The 20,618-nt window shown below is 42.2% G+C and overlaps 1 protein-coding gene across 2 annotated transcripts in view; it reads left to right on the top strand.

The window, feature by feature from the left end:
• The first annotated feature begins 1,486 nt into the window (after window positions 1–1,486).
• The window catches only part of adcy8 (adenylate cyclase 8 (brain)), a 138,700-nt gene continuing 119,568 nt past the window's right edge, over window positions 1,487–20,618 (top strand). The window contains exon 1 of one of the 2 annotated variants that reach the window (XM_047369014.1): window positions 1,487–3,434. In XM_047369014.1, the coding sequence (XP_047224970.1) occupies window positions 2,538–3,434 (897 nt within the window). In that variant the 5' untranslated portion in view covers window positions 1,487–2,537. The remainder of the gene's footprint in view (window positions 3,435–20,618) is intronic. The other variant, XM_047369015.1, reaches the window with a different exon arrangement.

Genomic DNA, 20,618 nt, shown 5'->3' on the forward strand with positions numbered 1-20,618 from the left:
CTGGACAATGATCCAATGCACACCATCAAATTCACATCTGAATGGTTAAGAAAATACAAATGACAGTTCTGAGGTGGCCTATTCAAATGATTGTTCATACTAGAAAATGTGGCTAAATTAAAACATTTTGGCAAAGTAGACTGGGTCAAAATTCATCTGCAGCGATGTTACAGACTCATTGCCAATTATCACAAACACATGATGGCAGTTCTTTCATGTAGAAGGTATGATTTAACAAGGGGGCCATTACATTTCACACAGGGTGAGACTGGATTGGATAGTTTTTTTTTCCCTGACATGTAAAATCATTATTTGAAAACTACTTTTTGCATTTTCTCTATTGTTTGTATGAGATTAAAGTTTGTTTATCGGTCTAAAACATTTAGATTGGCTCTGTGTTAAGTTCTACATTCATGCAAATGGGAATCTTAAGAAAATATTCCCAGCATTAGAAAACTCTTATCCCAGATTAATAATAAAAAATAAAAAAAACTGTGCTGGCAGTTTTTTAAACATCTGGACTGGGGTTCTGTATTGGATGTTTCAAAAGTTCTACAGAAAGCGGTCCTTTAGTTCAAAATGCTGCAGCAACAGTTTTTAAAATCATGCTTTTGTTTTCTGTTTTAGCTGCACAATTATTGTTTTTTTCACTAATACAACATTTAAAAAAACATTCTCCTTCACCTGGCTGTATCTTTTTGTCTATGAGGTTTACATCTTCTCTCTGACCCAGCTCAATAAGGAGCAATCCTAGAAGAAAAGCTGTTACATGCTGCAAATGACCTGAGACTACAGGGGTGGAGGTTCACCTTCTAGCAGGCCTGTTACCTTAAACATAAAACCAGAGCTACACTGAAAAGATTTAGATTAAAGTATATGCATGTGTTAGAATGACCTTGTTAAAGTCCAGATCTGAATCCATTTGAAGAAAAAATTTATTCTTGTCGATTGTTTGTCTGACTTCGTCTGAACTAATTTAAAAAATTTGCAAAAAATAAAAAAAAAATAAAAATCAGTCTGTAGATCTGCTAAGCTGGTAGACACAGAGACCAGTACAACTTCACGCCACACCCTCCAGATTTCTGTTTGTAAAAGAAAATATAAAAACCTTGCATCATTTCCTCTCCACTGTTGGGATATCAAGGAGGTACCAATAAAATACATTGAAGTTAGTGGTTGTTCTAGTGACTATTCTATTCTATTCTGTTTGAAGCTAAGGGGTTCTGTAACTGGTCTTTAAAAATATGTGCAGTTTAAGTAACATCGTGTCTGGAGGCAGGTTTTCTCTGCGGAGAACTGAGTTACCAATAAGTTATCATAATAATGTGCAAGGGTGCTGTCAATAAAATCATGTTTCCAGCATTTCAACAAAAATCCAGAGACAATCCGTGGTAAACAGATCCAGAACGTTGGCTGCCTGCGCCTGATCCAAAAGTGACCCAGTTACGGAAAAGCAAAGAGACAGAAAGGAGGAAGGCAGCGCGGAGTGAAGAGGGAAGGAGAGAGTTAGCAGACAACGGGATGAGCTGAGGAGCGTGGGATGACACAGTGGGTTTGGAAGGAGGAGAGACGGAGCACACGTGACGTCAACCCCGAGCGGAGCAGAGCGGAGCTGACCAGCCGCCGCTCTCTGCGCCTCTGAACGCGGCTGCATCTGCTTTAAAAACACCGCGGAGGAGGAGGAGGAACCGCGGAGGTCTGATAGGGAGAGACCGGAGGAGGAGGAGGAGGAGGAGGAAGAAGCTCATCCCCGCGCTGCACGGGAACGCATCGGACGCGTTATTTATTTACTGAATGGGAACATGCCTGTTTGCCTCGCGCAGTCAGACAGGTGTTATAAATGCGCGAGATGGAGCTTTGATCTGCGCCGGAGGGCTCGCGCTGATCGTTGATCCTGAATGTGGAAGATCACGCGCAGCAACAAGTTTGAGATTATGAATTTTGTCTGGATTCAGAATTTGGATGTATTGGATTTTTTGTTCTGCATTTTTACCACGGCTGGTGATCCTTTTGGGAACCCTAAGAAAAACTGGGAATTCCTTTAACGTGTTAATTCTGCTGTGGTTCGGCTCTGCGCGTAAAAAAGAACCGGATCATCCGACCCGCTTCCTAAAAGAAGCTCATTCTTTTCTACCAGCGGTTCTCCTTGTGTTCCACTGGTCCCGGCTTTGCGTGGCGCCGCGACCCCTGATGGTGCCCACGGTTCGGTCACAGTGGCTCGAGCTGATGCTGCTGGTTGAACGCGCCACCCGGTGATTTTACCAGGCGGGGATCGTGATGGCTGGTCTGTCCGTGGCAGGATAGGTACGAATGGTTCTTTAAGGGATCAGATCTGTTGACAATGACCTCCAGTCGAGCTCTGCCCCGCGCCGTTCCCACCCCAACCCGAGAGAAAAGCACGCGCCCTCGGTTCGATGCGCACGAGAAGACGTCGTGTCCCCAGAACCGCTGATCCGACTGACAGTCCGGAGAGGAGGAAAAGGAGGAGGAGAAGGGGGGCACACACTGACACAGACGATCAGAGCTGAGAGGCGGTGATGGAGCTGTCGGAGGTGCGGTGCTCCAGCGCCAGCGAGGAGCTGTACACCATCAACAAGACGCCGAGCAGCAGCGGCAACAGCAGCGGCAGCGGCAGCGCGCGGCCCAAGCGGCTGCTGTGGCAGAACGCGGTGCGGCACATCACCGAGCAGCGCTTCATCAACGAGCAGGGCGGCGGCGGTACCGGGGGGATCAAAGACGACCCTTTCGACCCGATCCAGGATGCGCGGAAGCAATCCGCGGGCCGGACCTCTATAGGGGACCGGCACAACAACGGCGGGACTAAAGTGTTCCCTGAGCGCGCCAGCAGCGACCTGGGCTTCCTGCAGATCGACTGCGCGCCCAGCAACTCGGACTTCTTCCTGAACTGGGGCTACACGTACCGGGGCGTGATCTTCCCCACGCTGCGGAACGCCTTCAAGTCCCGCGACTTGGAGCAGCTCTACCAGCGCTACTTCCTGGGTCAGAGGCGCAAATCGGTGGTGGTAATGAACATCCTGGACGTGGTGACCAAGCTCACCCTGCTGGTGCTGCACCTCACCCTGGCCTCCACCCCTATGGACCCCATCAAGGGAACGCTGCTGGGCTTCTTCACCGGCATAGAGGTTGTCATTTGTGCCTTAGTGGTGGTGCGGAAGGACACCACCTCGCACAGCTACCTTCAGTACAGTGGCGTGGTCACCTGGGTGGCCATGGCCACCCAGATTCTGGCGGCCGGCCTGGGCTACGGGCTGCTGGGGGATGGGGTGGGCTACGTCCTGTTCACGCTGTTCGCTACCTACAGCATGCTGCCGCTGCCGCTCACCTGGGCCATCCTGGCCGGTCTCTTCACCTCCGGGCTGCACATCCTGGTCCAGCTGCTCATCTCTGAGAGCGCACAGCTCTTCACCAACCAGGTGAGTCTTCACCGTCCTCACACAGGTAAACATCTCATCTCTTCCCTCATCCATTCTCTCCTCTTTTCTTCCCTTCAGTCCCATTTTTCATGTAACTGCATACACTCTATCACTTTCCTGCTGTTTAAGTTTCAGAAGATTTTATTTTTGGAGAATTGAGATGTGATTCCCCTCTCTGAGATCCAAAAAATTGCTACCCCTGGAACAATGTTCATGTGCATTAAGGCGGGTCTGAGGATGCGTGGAAACCTGTGGGCTGCTCCTGGTTTGTTTTTCCTAATGAAATGTGGCAGTTTGTTTCTGCAGTTCTTTATGACTGTTGAGCTTTCAGCACCAGGAGCTGTCCACCACACTGTGTCAGAGGATCAGCTCCCCCTACTGGTGAAGATTATATTGCCTTGATTCAAGCTGTTGAAATCCCAGCTTCTTCCACAAATAAATTCGAAACATTAGTTTAAATTCCCGAATGTAATCTTAGATACGAGTAAGGCCATTTGTAGATTCACTGAAAACGGATCTCAGAGCCACTGATCTGAACAGAATATACAAGAGATAGAACAAACAAAGGAATATTTGCATCAAACTTGAACTGACAAAAGTGAGCTGAGGGCGGTCTGGTTGGAAGAATCAAACCCAAAGCTGGAATCAACCTCAGGTTTCATGATTAGTGCATAGCTATGAAGTGAATTTCTGAAAACATCACAATTGTTTGGCGGATTTATGTTCAGTCCCCTACTTTGTAGAACCCTGTTTTGGGGATATGTTTCTACCAGCTTTACACAACCAGAGAGGAAGATTTTTCAATTCAATTCTATTTTATTTATACAGCGCCAATTCAGAACACATTCTGTCTTAAGGCACTTCACAAAGTCAATTCAATCAAATCATACAGATTTCAAGTCAGGTACATCCATTCCAATTGCTGTGTCCCCTACACGGCTCATGTTAAAGTGTAAACAGGACATATTATGGCTTTCTATAAATCATCTGTTTCTTTTTCTTTCGCCAGAAGGCCAGACTTGTAGAGTACATCGCTATTAGTTTGGTGTGATCTATCTACAAACTATGTGACCTCTGAAGGCAGCTGGTTGCACTGAATTTTATTTAGAGAAATAATACTTAAGGGGTCTGAATACAAATGCGATCCACATTTTTTTTATTTAAATTTATAAAAACATTTGTGTTGGCCTGTCACATAAAATCCCAATAAAACACTTTGGAGTATGTTGTTGTAAGGTGACAAAATGTGGAAAACTGTAAAGGGTGTAAATACTTTTATAAGTCACTGTTCCTGCAGTGGTGCATGACAAGGAGATACTGAAAATGTTCTGTGTTTGTGTATTTTTAACCATATAGATTTATTTTCTTAAAGATTCCCAATGTTAAACACTATTTTGCTTCTCCTATCAGATGTGCTAGCTGAACCATTCAGACTTTGTGTAAAAATATACTCTTGTCCCTTTAAACACAATTATGCATCAATCAAAGACAGCATTTTTCTGAAGACAGGGATTGTTTTGACAGAGCGGGCTTTTCATTATTTGTTCAGAGGGCGACCGACGCAGCCCAAACAGAAACAGAAACTGCCTTACATGTCAGCAGGCTGCAAAGGAAAGCCTGCCCTGCCCCACCCTGCCCCGCCCTGCCCCACCCTGCTATGCCCTGCTCTGCTCTGCTCCACACTACTGTGGTCTCTGGTTCAGAGTTGGGTTTGACTTTCCACTAATTAAGTAGTTAAACGGCCTTAGTGCGTGTCAGATTCCAATACTCACTTCTCCGCATCTTATGTTTTATTCCTTAATTTTACACCCTTAACAGGAGAAAGTCCCACTGGAAAAATCTGCTACATGTGACAGACAGAAATCTTAGTGTGTCTTAGACTCACAGACCTTAACTCAGCACTCTGCTGTAATGCATCAGTAGGACAATTGTTCATCTTTAGAATGGTCACAGTTTTCTGAGAACTTTCAATAAATCCAAAATTCAATTAAGTTTTAACATCATTTTTAACACCTCCGACCCACAAACTCAGATTTAATTTTGTATAAATTCAGCATCTTCTGCAGATCAATTGGTGGATAGCTTCCTTGGAAATGATGTTAAATGGAGCAATGTTAACCTTAGCTTTCCCCTTCTCTGTTAGCACACACTGATAATAGCAGAATTCATTTTTTCAGTAATATCTCAGCTGGAGTTGTGTCTGCTGTGGAATTGGTTTTCTTTTTTTCAGCTTGATATTACCGGCTGATTCCTCTTCTTATTGTCGAGAGGAATCAGTCTGTGTGGACCTGAATGAGCACTCTCTCTCCCATAAGATTAACTGTACTCTCTTCAGAAACAGTTACAAAATAGGTCTAAATTTATTCTGAAGCCCTTATAAATCAGACATCAATGTAAGTGGAGACATATACAGCATGAAACATGAGCACAATATAGAAAATACCATAAAATGATGCAGTGATGCTGCATGATTCATATATAGGGGGTCTCAAAGGTTCAAAGACCCCTGTTAAAAGGGTCAGGTGTTTGTTATATAAAAACAGACTATTATAGCTCATTTTAAAACATTTTCTTTTTACATTTTCTATGCATATTTCCCGTAGAATTCAACTATAAACAAACTAATCAGGTGTAAGGAAAATATAAAACATGAAAAAGCTGCAACATCCTGCTTGCTTAAGCAGCTCAACCTTCAACTAATATTTGGTTGAAGCACCTTTTAACTGAATTCAAGCATTGAGCCTTTCTATCAGTATTGCGCATTTTAACTTGACAATTTTTGTCCTCTCTGCCTTCTAAATGTTGTCAAAATCTGATTGTGAGGACATTTCTGTCCTCTTCAGGTGAGACCACAGAGTTTCTGTCGAATTTGGTTCTGGGTCATTCCAAAATCTCAAAAATCACTCTTCATCTTCAGGTTTCCTTTTTTTTTTACCGTGTCCTGTCCGGCAGAGTATCGCTCAGAATTGTTGTCTGAGTGCCAAGAAATTGCCCAACAGATTTACTTTCACAAGCAGAGCATCACAGCTAATGCTTTAAAGCTCTGCTTGATATTTATAGAATAAACTTTATTATAAACTTCTTTGGGAATATTTCAATTGTTACGGACACGGAGACTGAGATGAAAACGAAAAAAGAAGCTAGAAAAAGAGAGAGATGGGACAAATGGGAAAAAGGGGAGAAAAGGAGGAAAGAGTGGAGGAGAGAAAGAAGGATAAAGATAATACAAGATTACACCCAGCTTGCTTATACACCTGCAGCTGTTTTTTTTTATTTTTTTTAACAAAATACAGGGATTGGACAATGAAACGGAAACACCTGGTTTTAGACCACAATAATTTATTAGTATGGTGTAGGACCTCCAATACAGCATCAATTCATCTTGGGAATGACATATACAAGTCCTGCACAGTGGTCAGAGGGATTTTAAGCCATTCTTCTTGCAGGATAGTGGCCAGGTCACTACGTGATACTGGTGGAGGAAAACGTTTCCTGACTCACTCCTCCAAAACACCCCAAAGTGGCTCAATAATATTTAGATCTGGTGACTGTGCAGGACATGGGAGATGTTCAACTTTACTTTCATGTTCATTAAACCAATCTTTCACCAGTCTTGCTGTGTGTATTGGTGCATTGTCATCCTGATACACCTTCAGGATACCACCTTCAGGATACAATGTTTGACCCATTGGATGCACATGGTCCTCAAGAATGGTTCGGTAGTCCTTGGCAGTGACACGCCCATCTCGCACAAGTATTGGGCCAAGGGAATGCCATGATATGGCAGCCCAAACCATCACTGATCCACCCCCATGCTTCACTCTGGGCATGCAACAGTCTGGGTGGTACGCTTCTTTGGGGCTTCTCCACACCGTAACTCTCCCGGATGTGGGGATAACAGTAAAGGTGGACTCATCAGAGAACAATACATGTTTCACATTGTCCACAGCCCAAGATTTGCGCTCCTTGCACCATTGAAACCGATGTTTGGCATTGGCATGAGTGACCAAAGGTTTGGCTATAGCAGCCCGGCCGTGTATATTGACCCTGTGGAGCTCCCGACGGACAGTTCTGGTGGAAACAGGAGAGTTGAGGTGCACATTTAATTCTGGACCCAGAGGCCCAAGACCCCAGGACACACCACCCCCCAAGCAGAGGCCCGACAGAGCCCAGGGGGCCAGGCCCCGGCAAGCAGCCACCGGGAGTGAGACAGCCCACACCAAAGCACCCGGCCCCGGACATCGAGAACCACAACTACACCAGCGGGCAGAGACTCCAACCACCGGCAGGTAGTGTGGCGGGGAGGAAATAGGCCCCCATAATATGGGGGGGCCAAGTTGATCCTGGAGAGTGAGCAGTCCAAGACCCGACCTGTCACAAAAAAAAAAAAAACACAGGCACACACAGTCATAATCACCCACTCCCACCCTCATGCGTACACATAAAATCACTTGCACCCAACATAAAGACAAACAACAATGGACGTCACACACTCACTCACACTTATTGGAGATACCTGAAGCCCCTTCAGTGTTGCTGAGGGCCTTTTGAGGGCCAATAAAGTCATTAATTACAGATTAAAAGTTCCTAGACTCTGATCAACTTGAAAAAATGAAGTATAAATGTAAAAAGTGCTTTGTGTTTATTTCAGAGAAAGTTTTAGTTGCCTTGAGATTTTAAGCCCCTCTGTTCTCAAACAGAATGTTGTATTTTTTTGAAATTTCCTAATGTGTTTATGTTTTACGTAAGGTGAGGTGGGCCTATTCACTTTAATCTACATTATGTCTTTTTCAAGATGACTGCAGTCGGAAGCCTTTTAATTCGCAGCAGAATCAGAAAAAAAAAACACGTCAGTTTGCAGTCATGACTTATTTTCAGCTCATCTGTTGACGCAGCTCCGAGGCGTCCAGGGAACTCCAGAAATACCTGACAGATACCTAACGAATATCTCGCACGATGCCGCCCACAGTTACTGCTGTAAAACTCACTGAGCATGCTCACTGCAGCAGGGAAGCCCAGTGGTTCTGCTGCTGTCACGCTGCATCCTGTTAGGCGTCAATCTGAGGCTGCAGATGCGCCGCTGCTGAATGGACGCTGCACTGTTGGTCTCTTGCTTTGTGGCTTACAGTGCAGCGTACCTCTGATAACATTTCATGTTTAATGCTTGTATGAATTTGTGTTTTAATGTTTTTAAGGTTTGTTGTCTGTCATGAGCGATTAAATTACGGCGGTAAGCCTATAGAAAAACAACAGTCATAGTAAATCACTGACACATGCTGAAATTCAGGCTTATCTGAGTTTAAGTTTTAGTTTGAGGAGCATAACAACAGGTTTGTGGTGTCAGCCTCAACATTCTTAAAATCTCAGTCCAGTCAACCAGGTATGAGATGTGGTGGACCAACAAGTCTAAGTCTAAGTCTCAGAGGTCTAGAGGAGTCCATCCATTAATAGGTCAATGATAAGCAACACACCACCATGCAGGTGGGCATAATAGGTTTGTTCTCAACTATAGTGGGCAGAAGTTTGAAGTTCAGCCACAGTGTTTGAGGATCTCCAGTCTAGTGGGCTTGGACTTGCTCCCTGCTTACTCCCTGCTTTGGACTTGCTCCCCTGAACCTCCAGGAAGAACTGGAGTAGCAGCTGGATTACCACCTCAGGGTTGGGAATGAGTTACTATCCCAAGATAAGCCTCTTGGGGTCTTGTTCACAAAGGAGTAAATCTGGGTGGTCATCAACTGGTGATTGGGGAACTTGGATATTCAAGAGGAGCTTTGAGTCTCCATCCTAAGAAAGGACCCAGTTGTGAAGGTTTGGGAATCTAGTAAGGATATGTTCACCTCAGAAAGAAGGGTATTTTTTTAACTGGAAGGCCAAAAAGGATCTCCAGGACTCACTGAGAGATCTCATGGTGGCCTTGGGAACCTCTTAGTCTTCCTAATGGAGGTGGAGGAGGTTGATGGGGATCACCTATAAATCTCAGCATATCTGGGTTCCATTTGCATTTTGCCTATGCTGGATGGGTACTGTGTGGACTTTGGCTCATGCAGGTCTTCTAGTATGGGAGCCCATTGATTTAACTGAATTCAATCCAACTCATTAAAACCAGTTGGGCCTAAGGAAGTCAGTTCAAATTGCCCAATACATCTAGGACACATTGGGTCCCACCTGGATCCATCTCACTGTGCCACCTAATCCCATAGGGGCCCAATATGTAGATTTTGAGTGGATCTGTTCTACCAGAAGTACCTAACTCATTCCAAGGCCGAAGATGGATATCCCTCGTTTTTCCCCTGGGGAAAAGGGCATGGAGTTTTCCTGATGCCTGATTTAATTATTGCAGTTTTAATTTTCGGCATAATTAAAAATGTAAATCACATAAAGCAGCTGAATTAATCTCTAACAATGTTGCAATGAAGCCTTTTTTCCCAGTCTGTATTCACATAACTGGTCCCACAAGGCAAATATTGGAGGATGGAAAGTTGTATGATGGACATCTTTCAGCATTTCTCAACATTTTAGGAACTCATGTCAATGTTGACCGAAGCCGAGAAAAATGTAAAGAAGTGAGAGAGAAAAAAAAAAATTAACTATCATGATTATTATTTTGTGCACAATAGGTCAGAATTTTATGGGACTTGGTTGGAAGCAACTTCAACCTATAATTTCAATGAAAATGAGGTATCTTTTTCAGGATGTGGTGTGTTATGACTGACAGACCCCTGCCTGATGATACGATAATTAAAGTCATGTTTCGCATAAGTCAGTGATCTGTTGGAGTGCTAGCTGATGAGAGTATTAATTACCCTCCAGCCGTGCTGAGATAAGTCTTTGCTTGTGTCTTGACTATAAGTAGGGTTAGGGTACTAGCCTGCAGTAAACTCTGCAGGGGGGAGGGATTGGTTTATCGTTCTGTGTTGGTCTCAGCTGCGGAGGGCCAGTTGGGGCCATGTGGATGCAGCAGCAGAGGCAGGGTTAGGACGGCTCATGCTGCATCCTGGAGTTGGGACTGAAACATTCTGAGCTCAAGCGGTGTTAATCTGCTCACGTGTTTGCTGAAGGACAGGGTTAACATTTGACAGCATGTACTGCAGAGAGTTGAGTTAGAGATGACATACTCTGAAATCCTTGTTTCAGCTTATAGAACAATAAAGGCAGGATCAGAAGGGATGCAGTGGATCAGATACTGTATTTGTACATGGGAACTACCCACATGAAGTCATTTTGCACCCAATGAGAGATTGGGTAATTTCCACATAATTATGCTTTTCTAAGTTAACCCTGAGAAAAACACTTTTAAATGTTAAATGTTTCTGTTGCTAACTTAAAGAACTGATTATTCATATTTTGATATTTCCTGAGCCAACATCAGTAGCATTATTTATAAATGCTTTCTGATGGGAGAAGATAGTTAATTCCCTAAATAGCTTTTCAAAACAGTCAATCATTTTCTATACCGCTTCATCCATAGCAGGTTGTGGGTGCCTATCTCCAGCAGTCTGTGGGCGAGAGGCGGAGTATACCCTGGACAGGCCACCAATCCATCACAGGGCAACACACAAACAACCATGCATACACTCATTCACACACCTAAGGGCAATTTAGAGAGACCAATTAACCTAACAGGCATGTCTTTGGACTGTGGGAGGAAGCCAGAGTACCCAGAGAGAACCCACACATGCACGTGGAGAACATGCAAACTCCATGCAGAAAGTCCCCCTGATGGGAATCGAACCCAGAACCTTCTTGCTGCAAGGCAACAGAGCTACCCAATGCACTACATTTTTTTTATTTTGTTGTTCACTTGCTGCCTTCTAACAGAAGGGCGCCCTGGGTAGGGAGCCATATTGCTCATATAAAAAGCTGCCACCGCTGCCTACTCTCTGTTTCTTGACTTCTGTCCTTCAGAGACTTCATGTATGTCTGCCTGAGCTTCTCCTGGAGCTGCACAAGCCACCTCACTGCTATTATACAGCGATGAGGTTGTTCTGGTCAGTCAAAGAGAAGCCTGTGTGAATGCTAATATGTGATGTTAAGCGAGTGTTGTCATGAAGCTAAGAGAATCATAAATGCTACCATTTCCTCTTTCAAGGTCACACCGAGCTTACTGGAGCGCCAGCTGCACTGTGGAGATAGAGGCGGGAAAATAAAGTAAAAAAAGCCGAGTGTGGATTCGACACGGAGACAACACGTGTGTGTGTTTTCAATCTCTTTGCCCTCAGGAGGCCCTGAAGAAAGGAGGATGTTATAGCATTCAAACAGCTTTTCTGTTTGCCTCTTCCAGCCAATCACAGTCAAGCTGTTTTATTTTTTTTATGTTGGTTCAAAGACGATTGCTTTTTCACATTCAGGCACGGCTCAGGTCCTCTAAGATTTACTCCTGATGCTGTTAACTGCAACATTTGAGCTGACCAAGGAAAGCCTTGTTTTAAAATGTAAAACTTCTCACAGCTATGTCTGTTTTATCTCCACATGGAGATGGTGTTTTGCTGTGGTTGAGTTCCTTTATGTGTCTGATGACTGAAGTTGTAGTTCATCTGGGGCCAGTGCTTTTTTACTGATCTGGCTTCATTCTGTTGCTGAAGAGGTAAATATCTTCACACCAACCTAACTGAGAAAATGCTTCACATCATCACCTTCACATTACGTCCATGCATTGTTAAAATACTTGGAGAGGGATTTTATCATTCTTTTCCATGCTAAGAATGAACTAAGAGTTAGGACTCCAGCCATGGTTACAAAATCAAAGGCCAGTAGAACTTTTCTGGAACTTTCAAAATAAATCGCATTAACCTACTTCCAGCACAGCCAGAAACGGGGAATAACAGCGGACTTCCAGTGACGTCACTGTCCAAATAAAAACCTCGCTTTTGCAACAAACGGACCTCTTCCATGCAGGTCCCCAGAGGAACTGAATGGAGGGACACAGTGCGCTAATGTCTCTTTGCTGGCAAACAGACATAACTCTTCAAACTGGATCCAAGAGTGTCATACAATCATGCGATCTTATGCACTAAGACCCTGTCTCTACGACGCCGAGTAGAGCAGTTTTCCTGGTCTGAAGGAAGGACAACGGGACCTCATCACCATGGTTACAGCAGTAACGTGCAGTTTGGCCGGCCGACAGAACGATTTGGTTTTTGTTTGGTTTTGTTTATGTTGAAACTCAGGCATCTTAGTGCTAGCAGATTATCTGCTCAGCACATGTGCTCAGTTTATGTGTTCTGTGTTTGTGCTTTTTTTTAAGTTAAGACAAACTTTATTTAAAGGGTGATTTTAAACACAGAAGATCGACCATAACGCGGCGTCCACGCTTATGTATTTTAACCCTTTAATTAATGGTATTTTAAAGGTATGTGTTGGATTCTGATGATAAGCTATAAGCATCTTTTGTTTGCTTCAACGACTAAAGGAGCTACATCCATCAACATTTACTTTTCCTTCCCATAGAAAGTACTCCTGGATCAGTGCTTCTTTGTTCTCTTTGTGTCTCTGCTCTGTTCTCTCAAACCCCCAGTCGGTCGTGGCAGATGGCCGCTCACACTGAGCCTGGTTCTGGTTCTGCTGGAGGTTTATTCCTGTTAAAAGGGAGTTTTTCCTCTCCGCTGTCGCTACATGCATGCTCAGTATGAGGGATTGCTGCAAAGTCAACACCAGTGACTGTCCACTGTCTCTACATGCTCATCCAGGAGGAGTGAATGCTGCAAGTCACTGACTGGATGCAATCTGCTGGATTTCCTTAGATAGAAAAACTTTTATCCACTTTGAATAAATAACTGAATCTGACTGAACTGTTCAATGGTTAGCATTAATTGGAATGTATTTACCTGACTGTTTTGAAGTGCCTTGAGACGACATGTGTTGTCAATTGGCGCTATATAAATAAAACTGAATTGAATTGAATTCATCTGCTAACAGCTAAGAACACGTGCTTGCCTGCTAAAGATCATTTACCCAAAAAGGTTGTTCGTTTTCAATCTAGTAAATAATATTTCCCTAAATATTATTTTACTAAACTTGAAAACTAAGTAAACACCATTAAGCCCCATTTCTCCAGAAAGATTTGGTTCTTATTCAAAATAATATTTATTTAAATATTATTTTAATAAATCAAGGCAGCTAATTAAACACAGTTGAGAACTGGTCATCCAGAAGGTTTTTTTTTCTCCAGCAAATCATTCTTTAAAATAGTTTTTTCTAAAATAATATTTTATCTGATCTTGCATTGTGAATGGTTATCTAAAGGTGTACCAATTATTGCCTAAGTCAGTTCCAAGACTAACTTAACTTCACTTCCAGATTCCTTAAGATAATCCTTGGTTCTCAAACATAAACATTGCATGGTAATGTTGCATCACTCAGTCATGATTTCCAATCATCTTTAATCAACTTGTTTATATTCTACATAGTCCATTAGTCTTCATTATTCTTTAATTCTGCTTGGTAGTTTAGTTGGATTGTTTTAGCAAAGTAAAGAGTTTGTTTATTGAAATATGTTTCACTTTGAGTTGACTTATTTTTGTTAATAAATTCTTGTATTTTAAGAAATTGTGTGAATTCATTCCATGTGTGTGTTCAGAGTTTTGCTGTTCAATAATGTCAGAGCTTAGCTCATCCCTTTCAATTTTGTCCTAATACCACCGCCTTATTGGGTTGGTATTCACAGGACAACCCTTCACAGACTAAAATATTATTTAATAAAATATTAAAATATTAATATTAAATATTAAATAATATATTCAAATTCATAACCACAACATAAGAAACTAAACACAAATGAATGAACTAATATGGCAAAACACTAATGGCAAACATAACAACAGAACACCAGAGGCAAGACATTAAGAACATAGTAAACACCAAGGAAATAATCAAAACCCAAACACTGTAGATTGTGACAGTCTCACTGTTTGCTGTGTTGCCATCTATGTTGGAATACAGGCACATGAAGAAATGAGGGGAAATTAAACCAAATTAGTGCCAAATTCATCATAAATTAGGTCAAGCTGTCAGTTTCACTTTCTGTTTCCAGCACCCTGAGTACCAAGTTGCCTTTTGTGGTTGACATTTTTTGAGAGGTCCAAATAATTTGTGGCAGCCTCATGTATCTGGTGATGAAATTGTATGCTAGTGTCGAATTCAGTAATGCAGTGCTTGAGCATTATTTTCTTATGATATTGTGTCTTTCTCCACAATTAAAAGAAAAGGTTGATATGAGACAGTGTCAGGGTAATAGAATGCTTTATGCCGATGATGTGGTTCAGTTTGTTTCATTAGAACATGGCCTTTGGTGTTCAGAAGATGGGATGAATGTTTGTTAATTACAGCCCATTTTGCTTAACATCAAAAAGATGGAATTCCCCCTCTGGGTCAGGGGTAAAGTTCTGTCTCCTTGTCTAAAGTCGAGGACTTCAAGTATCTTGACATCTTGTTTATGAGAGATGGCATTGTTCCCAGCAATGAGTGTTGCTCTGGTTTTTGTGGTGGTCAAAAGGGCCAAAATGTGCAGTTCTGTGGATATGAGTTTTGTCTAAAGGAACTTGATCTTAGACACAAGCAGCTGAAATGAGCTTCCATTGTAGGCTGGCCAGGCTCTGCCTTGCAGATAAGGTAAAGACTTCTGTCATACAGTCGAAATAGAGCAGTTCTGCATTGCAGGAGTTTGCTGAAGTAGTGTGGGGAGCCTTTGTAGGTTTTCTGGTCAAGTTTCTTGAAATAAGAACTATTGAGCTATTTATTCTGGTAAATGTTCTCTCATGTTGTCCACAAATGAGTTTTGGTAGGTTGAGTTTAGTTCTGTTTGGATCAGGTTTGCTTGGTTTGTGGCCTTTTGCTGCTTTTATTGGTTGTTGTTGAATCATTTCCTTCAGCTGTTGCTCACTCTGAGTTTCTGCTTCCTTAACCCTTCAATACCTTTCAAGAACTCAGTCATGTGGACCTTGACACAGTTTCTGCTCATTGAAGTCAGATTGACCTTTAAAGAGTGGTTGTCTATCCAGGCAACCTTTCGCTTGGTTGCGTTCATCTGCAGTCTTCTTCCCTCAGTACCAACTTTCTGAGCGAGCAGCCAGGTTGGGCTCGATGAAAGCTCATTCCTTTGGGAGGGAGGGATCCATCCTTCTCACCTCTCTCTCACCCTCCTCCTCCTTGATCTCGCCCGTTTCATACGGTTGATCTCAGACAATCTCTGTGTTACCAGACACTGCACTCAGTTGCTCTTAATATTTAATGACATCTCAGAACCATCAGATGGAGCTTTCTGTGCTCTGAATGGCCGAGTTTTCCAGTGACATTTCTGCCTGGCAACCTCCCAGACTTTTTAAAAATTACCACATACTCAAAAAGCTTTACTCATCCTTCATTTTCATATATATCTCATGGGTGAAGACAGAAACTCTTATCAGGAAAAAAACACTTTTCTGCCTGGAAATCTGCTTGTTAAATTACACACACACCTCTCCAAAAGATTTGTTTTTACTGAGAACTGGACTAGTTGTTGAGCTCAGAAATAATTTATGGCTCCTTCCAGATCATTTGCGGATTATGTAAGAGTGATGCCTGCATTGACAGGGCGGAGAAGTCCAGCTGGTGGAAAAAAGCAGCCGGCTGGTGGGCTTTGTTGGCGCAGCAATTATGGAGGACAATCTGCCCTTAAAACGCTGCAAACTGTTGTGCCAAAACTTTAAATGGGTACACACCATCCAATCCTTAAAGACATAAAAACAAACTTCTAATTTGGCTACATTTATTCAGTGCAATATTTCACAAGTTTGGAGCATGCCGCCAGAGGGAACTTGGACTCATCCTCTTGTACAACCTCTGTAGATCATCAGCTTCCAGATTCTTCTCTGATGCTCTCTTCTGTTCTGCTCAGCATACAGGGTTTCTACAAGTAATAGGTCTGGGCACTGACTTGACCATGGATGGTTTATTGTCTGTTTGGTGAAGCTTTCTGTGTTGAAATGTTTATATGCTTTAAACCATTATCCTGCTGAGACACCCAGTGATGACCTATTTTCAGTTAACTGCTAGAGACCATCACAATATTATCTAAAATGTGATGGTCCTTCGAAGAGTTCATGATGCCATGCACTTTAACAATGCTCCCAAGGCCCACAGCATCACCAATCCTCCACCATACTTGTGAGCATGAGGTATTATTTAATTTATTCTTTTTCCTTTATTTCACACTTGACCCACCATCTCAATCTGAGTATTGTCTGACCAGAGCCCAAAGTTCTATATAAACCCCAGTAGTGTTAAAATGTTAGCTTTTGTGATGGTAGGGCAGAAAGGCCTTTTCTTCCTAAGGAACAAGTGTCTAATGGTTGTTATGGAGACCTGGTCACCACAAGAAGTCAATCTTTGCTGCAGATCAGAGAGAACGCTGAAAATCATCTTCCTCACTCTTTCAAATCCCGTAAAAAAAAGTTTGTGTATTATTATTTAAAAGATTAAATGTATGAGATAAACATAATAAATTAAAATATTTCAGAAATTAAAAAAAGGCTTCAGTTATATTTATTTTACATGGAGCGTAGCAACAATTCTGGTATTTTGTTTATTCATGAAAAATTCAGAATTTTTAATTTGGGATTTTTTCCCTAACTGAATAAATATTCTGAAATTAAGCTCTGGATTTGTCTAATTTGTTCAGTATGAAATGAATTTACTGCAGTAAAGAGTTTTACACATTTTTACCTGGGGTGCCAATGATCTTGGAAGTCAAGTCAAGTCAAGTCAAGTTTATTTATATAGCGCTTTTCAGCAACAAGGCACTCAAGGCGCTGTACATACGGAAAAACATTACAATGATATAGAAAATCCAACAACAGAGATAATAAAAAATAAAATAAAGAGAATAGAATGATGGATAAGAAAATGAAAGGAAAATTGGACTGAAAATGTAAGTAATAATGTTTAGATGGCCCAGTCAAAGGCCACTCTAAACAAATAGGTTTTTAATCTTGATTTAAAGCAAATTAGGGTTTCTGCTCTTTTGCAGTTTTCTGGGAGTTTATTCCAGATTAGTGGAGCATAAGAACTAAAAGCTGCTTCTCCATGTTTAGTTCTGGTTCTGGGGGTACAGAGTAGATTTGAGCAAGAAGACCTGAGAAGTCTGGGTGGTTGATACACTGACAACAAGTCTGTAATGTATTTTGGTGCTAAGCCATTCAGTGATTTATAGACTAACAGAAGTATTTTAAAGTCTATTCTCTGAGCTACAGGGAGCCAGTGTAGGGACTTTAGAACCGGGCTGATGTGCTCCACTTTCTTAGTTCTAGTGAGGACGCAGGCAGCAGCGTTCTGGATCAACTGCAGCTGTCTGATCGACTTTTTAGGCAGACCTGTGAAGACATCGTTGCAGTAATCACTTCTACTAAAGATGAACGCATGAATTTGTTTTTCAAGGTCCTGCTGAGACATTAGTCCTTTAATCCTGGAGATGTTCTTTAGGTGATAGAAGGCTGACCTTGTTACTGTCTTTATGTGTCTCTGAAGGTTCAGGTCTGAGTCCATCACTACACCCAGGTTTCCAGCCTGACTGGTGGTTTCTATTAACTGAAGCTGGGTGCTAACTTTTAAACGCTCTTCCTTTGGTCCAAAGATTATTACTTCAGTTTTGTTTTGATTCAGCCGAAGATAATTTTGGCCCATCCATGCATTGATTTCTTCTAAACATTTACCAAGCACTTGAATGGGTTCATAGTCACCTGGTGACATCGTAACGTATAGCTGTGTGTCGTCTGCATAGTTATGATAACTTACATTGTTGTTTATTAAAATCTGAGTTAGGGGGAGCATGTAGATATTGAATAGAAGGAGCCCTAAGATGGACCCTTGGGGAACGCCACATGTGATTTTTGTGGTCTCTGATGTAAAGTTACCTACTGACACAAAAACGTCCGTCCTTCAAGTAGGAATTAAACCAATTGAGTGCTGTACCAGAAAGGCCGACCCAGTTTTCCAGGCGCTCTAATAAAATGGAGTGATCAACAATGTCGAATGCTGCACTAAGGTCCAATAATACCAGCACTGTGGTTCTTCCACAGTCTGCATTTATACGGATGTCATTGAACACCTTGACAAGAGCAGTCTCTGTACTGTGGTGAGCAGGAAGCCTGACTGGAAGACATCGAAGCGGTTGGTCGTTGTTAGGAAGTTGTTTAACTGTTTAAACACAGCTTTTTCAATAATCTTACTGATGAAGGGGAGGTTTGATATAGTCCTGTAGTTCTGTAGTAGCAGCCTTTCCAAGTTACTCTTTTTCAATAGAGGTTTGATAATTGCTGTTTTCAGGACCTGGGGGAAAACGCCTGAAAAAAGGGACGTGTTTATTATCTGAGTTAAATCAGATGTTATTACAGGCAAAGCTTTCTTAAGGAAAGCTGTGGGTAAAAGATCGAGACAGCAGGAAGAAGAGCTTAGTTGCTGTACGATTTCTTCTAAGATTTGCAGTTTATTTGGTGAAATTGGGAAATTTTGTCAAAATCAGTTCTAGTTGGAGACAACATTGGTACTGGAGTTGATGTGGATATGCTGACTGCCTCTCTGATCTTTTGGGTTTGTTCAGTAAAGAATTTAGCAAATTCATTGCAGGCCCTGGTAGAGTGGAGTTCAGATGCTACAGTTACAGGAGGGTTTGTTAACCTGTTGACCGTGGCAAATAATGCACCAGCATTGTTAATGTTTTTACTGATGATCTCAGAAAAGAAAGATTCCCTTGCATTTTTCAGTTGTAGGTTATATCTGTATAGTCTCTCTTTATAGATAATATAGTGAACCTGGAGTCCAGTCTTTTGCCACCTGCGTTCAGCTTAGTTAAATTTGCCCAGAAATACTTTTTTACACTCTAATAAATCTTTAAACAAAGTGGCCCCCCTCCACCTTTTCTTTGCTGTCTGCTCTCACAAAGAAAATTGTAGTTTAGAGGCATCGACTATCAGAATGGGAGCTTCATTAAATTCATGTAACCATGTTTCTGTTAAAAACATCAAGATCGTGGTCAGTAATGAAGTCATTGATTAAAAATGATTTTCCTGACAGAGATCTAATGTTTAATAAAGCCAGTTTATATGACTTAGTTGCTGATATTAACTCTGTGTCTGGTTGTACCTGACAGTTTATGGCTTTTGTTTGATTGTTTATTACTGTCTCTTATCCTTTTAGCTTCGTTCTTTCTGTCACATATAAGCACAGAGATTTTACAACTATCTCCTATTAGGGGCCCAAGTTTTTCCTGGACATGATCATTTCTGATAGAGTTACCACTGGGGCCCAGACTGTATCACAGAGAAGTGATTCGAAGGTCCTGATTAGGAGGAGATAGATTAGGAGTTGGTGGAGGTCTGCAGCATTTGGAAGATGTTGGTTTAGTAGCTGGGCCTCAGCCACGGGGGGTGTTGAATGGAGATGTCAGAACCATTTGGGTCCCGATTTTAAAAGCTCCTTTCATGTTATCAGAATCCAGTAAAGCAAAAAGCAGGCTCAGTGTGGAGATGGGAGAGTTCTGTGTGGTCTGGGTCGGGGTCTGGGGTGGGGGTGTTAGTCTGGGTCTGGGGGGATGGGGGTATAATAGGGGGGGGGGGGTCCACCTCTCCAGTGGATTTCGACGGGGATGACCTTTTGTGATGACCTCTCTTTCTCAGCCAGATTGTTTCTGCTGGAGCTGTTAGAGGCAGCGTTATCATTGTTGTTGATACTCCATGTTCTCTGCTGAAAGTCGTAGCTGCTGGCGGATTATTTACTGAATCGAAGAGATTAGATGTGAGACGTCTGACTCCTGGCTTGTTTAAACTGAAACCATCTTGCTTGAAGAGTTGTCTTTTTTCCCAAAAAATATTAAAGTTGTTGATGAAGTTCACAGGTGTGGTGGCACATGTTTTTTTCAACCACTTATTAATCATCAGAAGTCTGGAAAAAATCTCATCTCCACAGAAAATCGGTGCAAAGGGTCCGCTGAGTAACACCTTGATATTGAGACCTCCAACAATATTCAGAAGACGAGGGAAATCCTCCTTCAGTCCTTCTGATTTTTTCTTAGCCACGTCATCCATGGCTCCACAGTGTATAATAAGGTTTTCTAGAGACGGGCGCTTTTCTGTGATTGTAAGAATATTCTCTGAGATATCAGACACCACGTTACTGGTACCAATCAGAACTTTTGTGTTTTTCTTGTTGCAGAAG

The sequence above is a fragment of the Girardinichthys multiradiatus genome, chromosome 6, assembly GCF_021462225.1.
Source record: "Girardinichthys multiradiatus isolate DD_20200921_A chromosome 6, DD_fGirMul_XY1, whole genome shotgun sequence".
Classification (NCBI taxonomy): Eukaryota; Metazoa; Chordata; class Actinopteri; order Cyprinodontiformes; family Goodeidae; genus Girardinichthys; species Girardinichthys multiradiatus.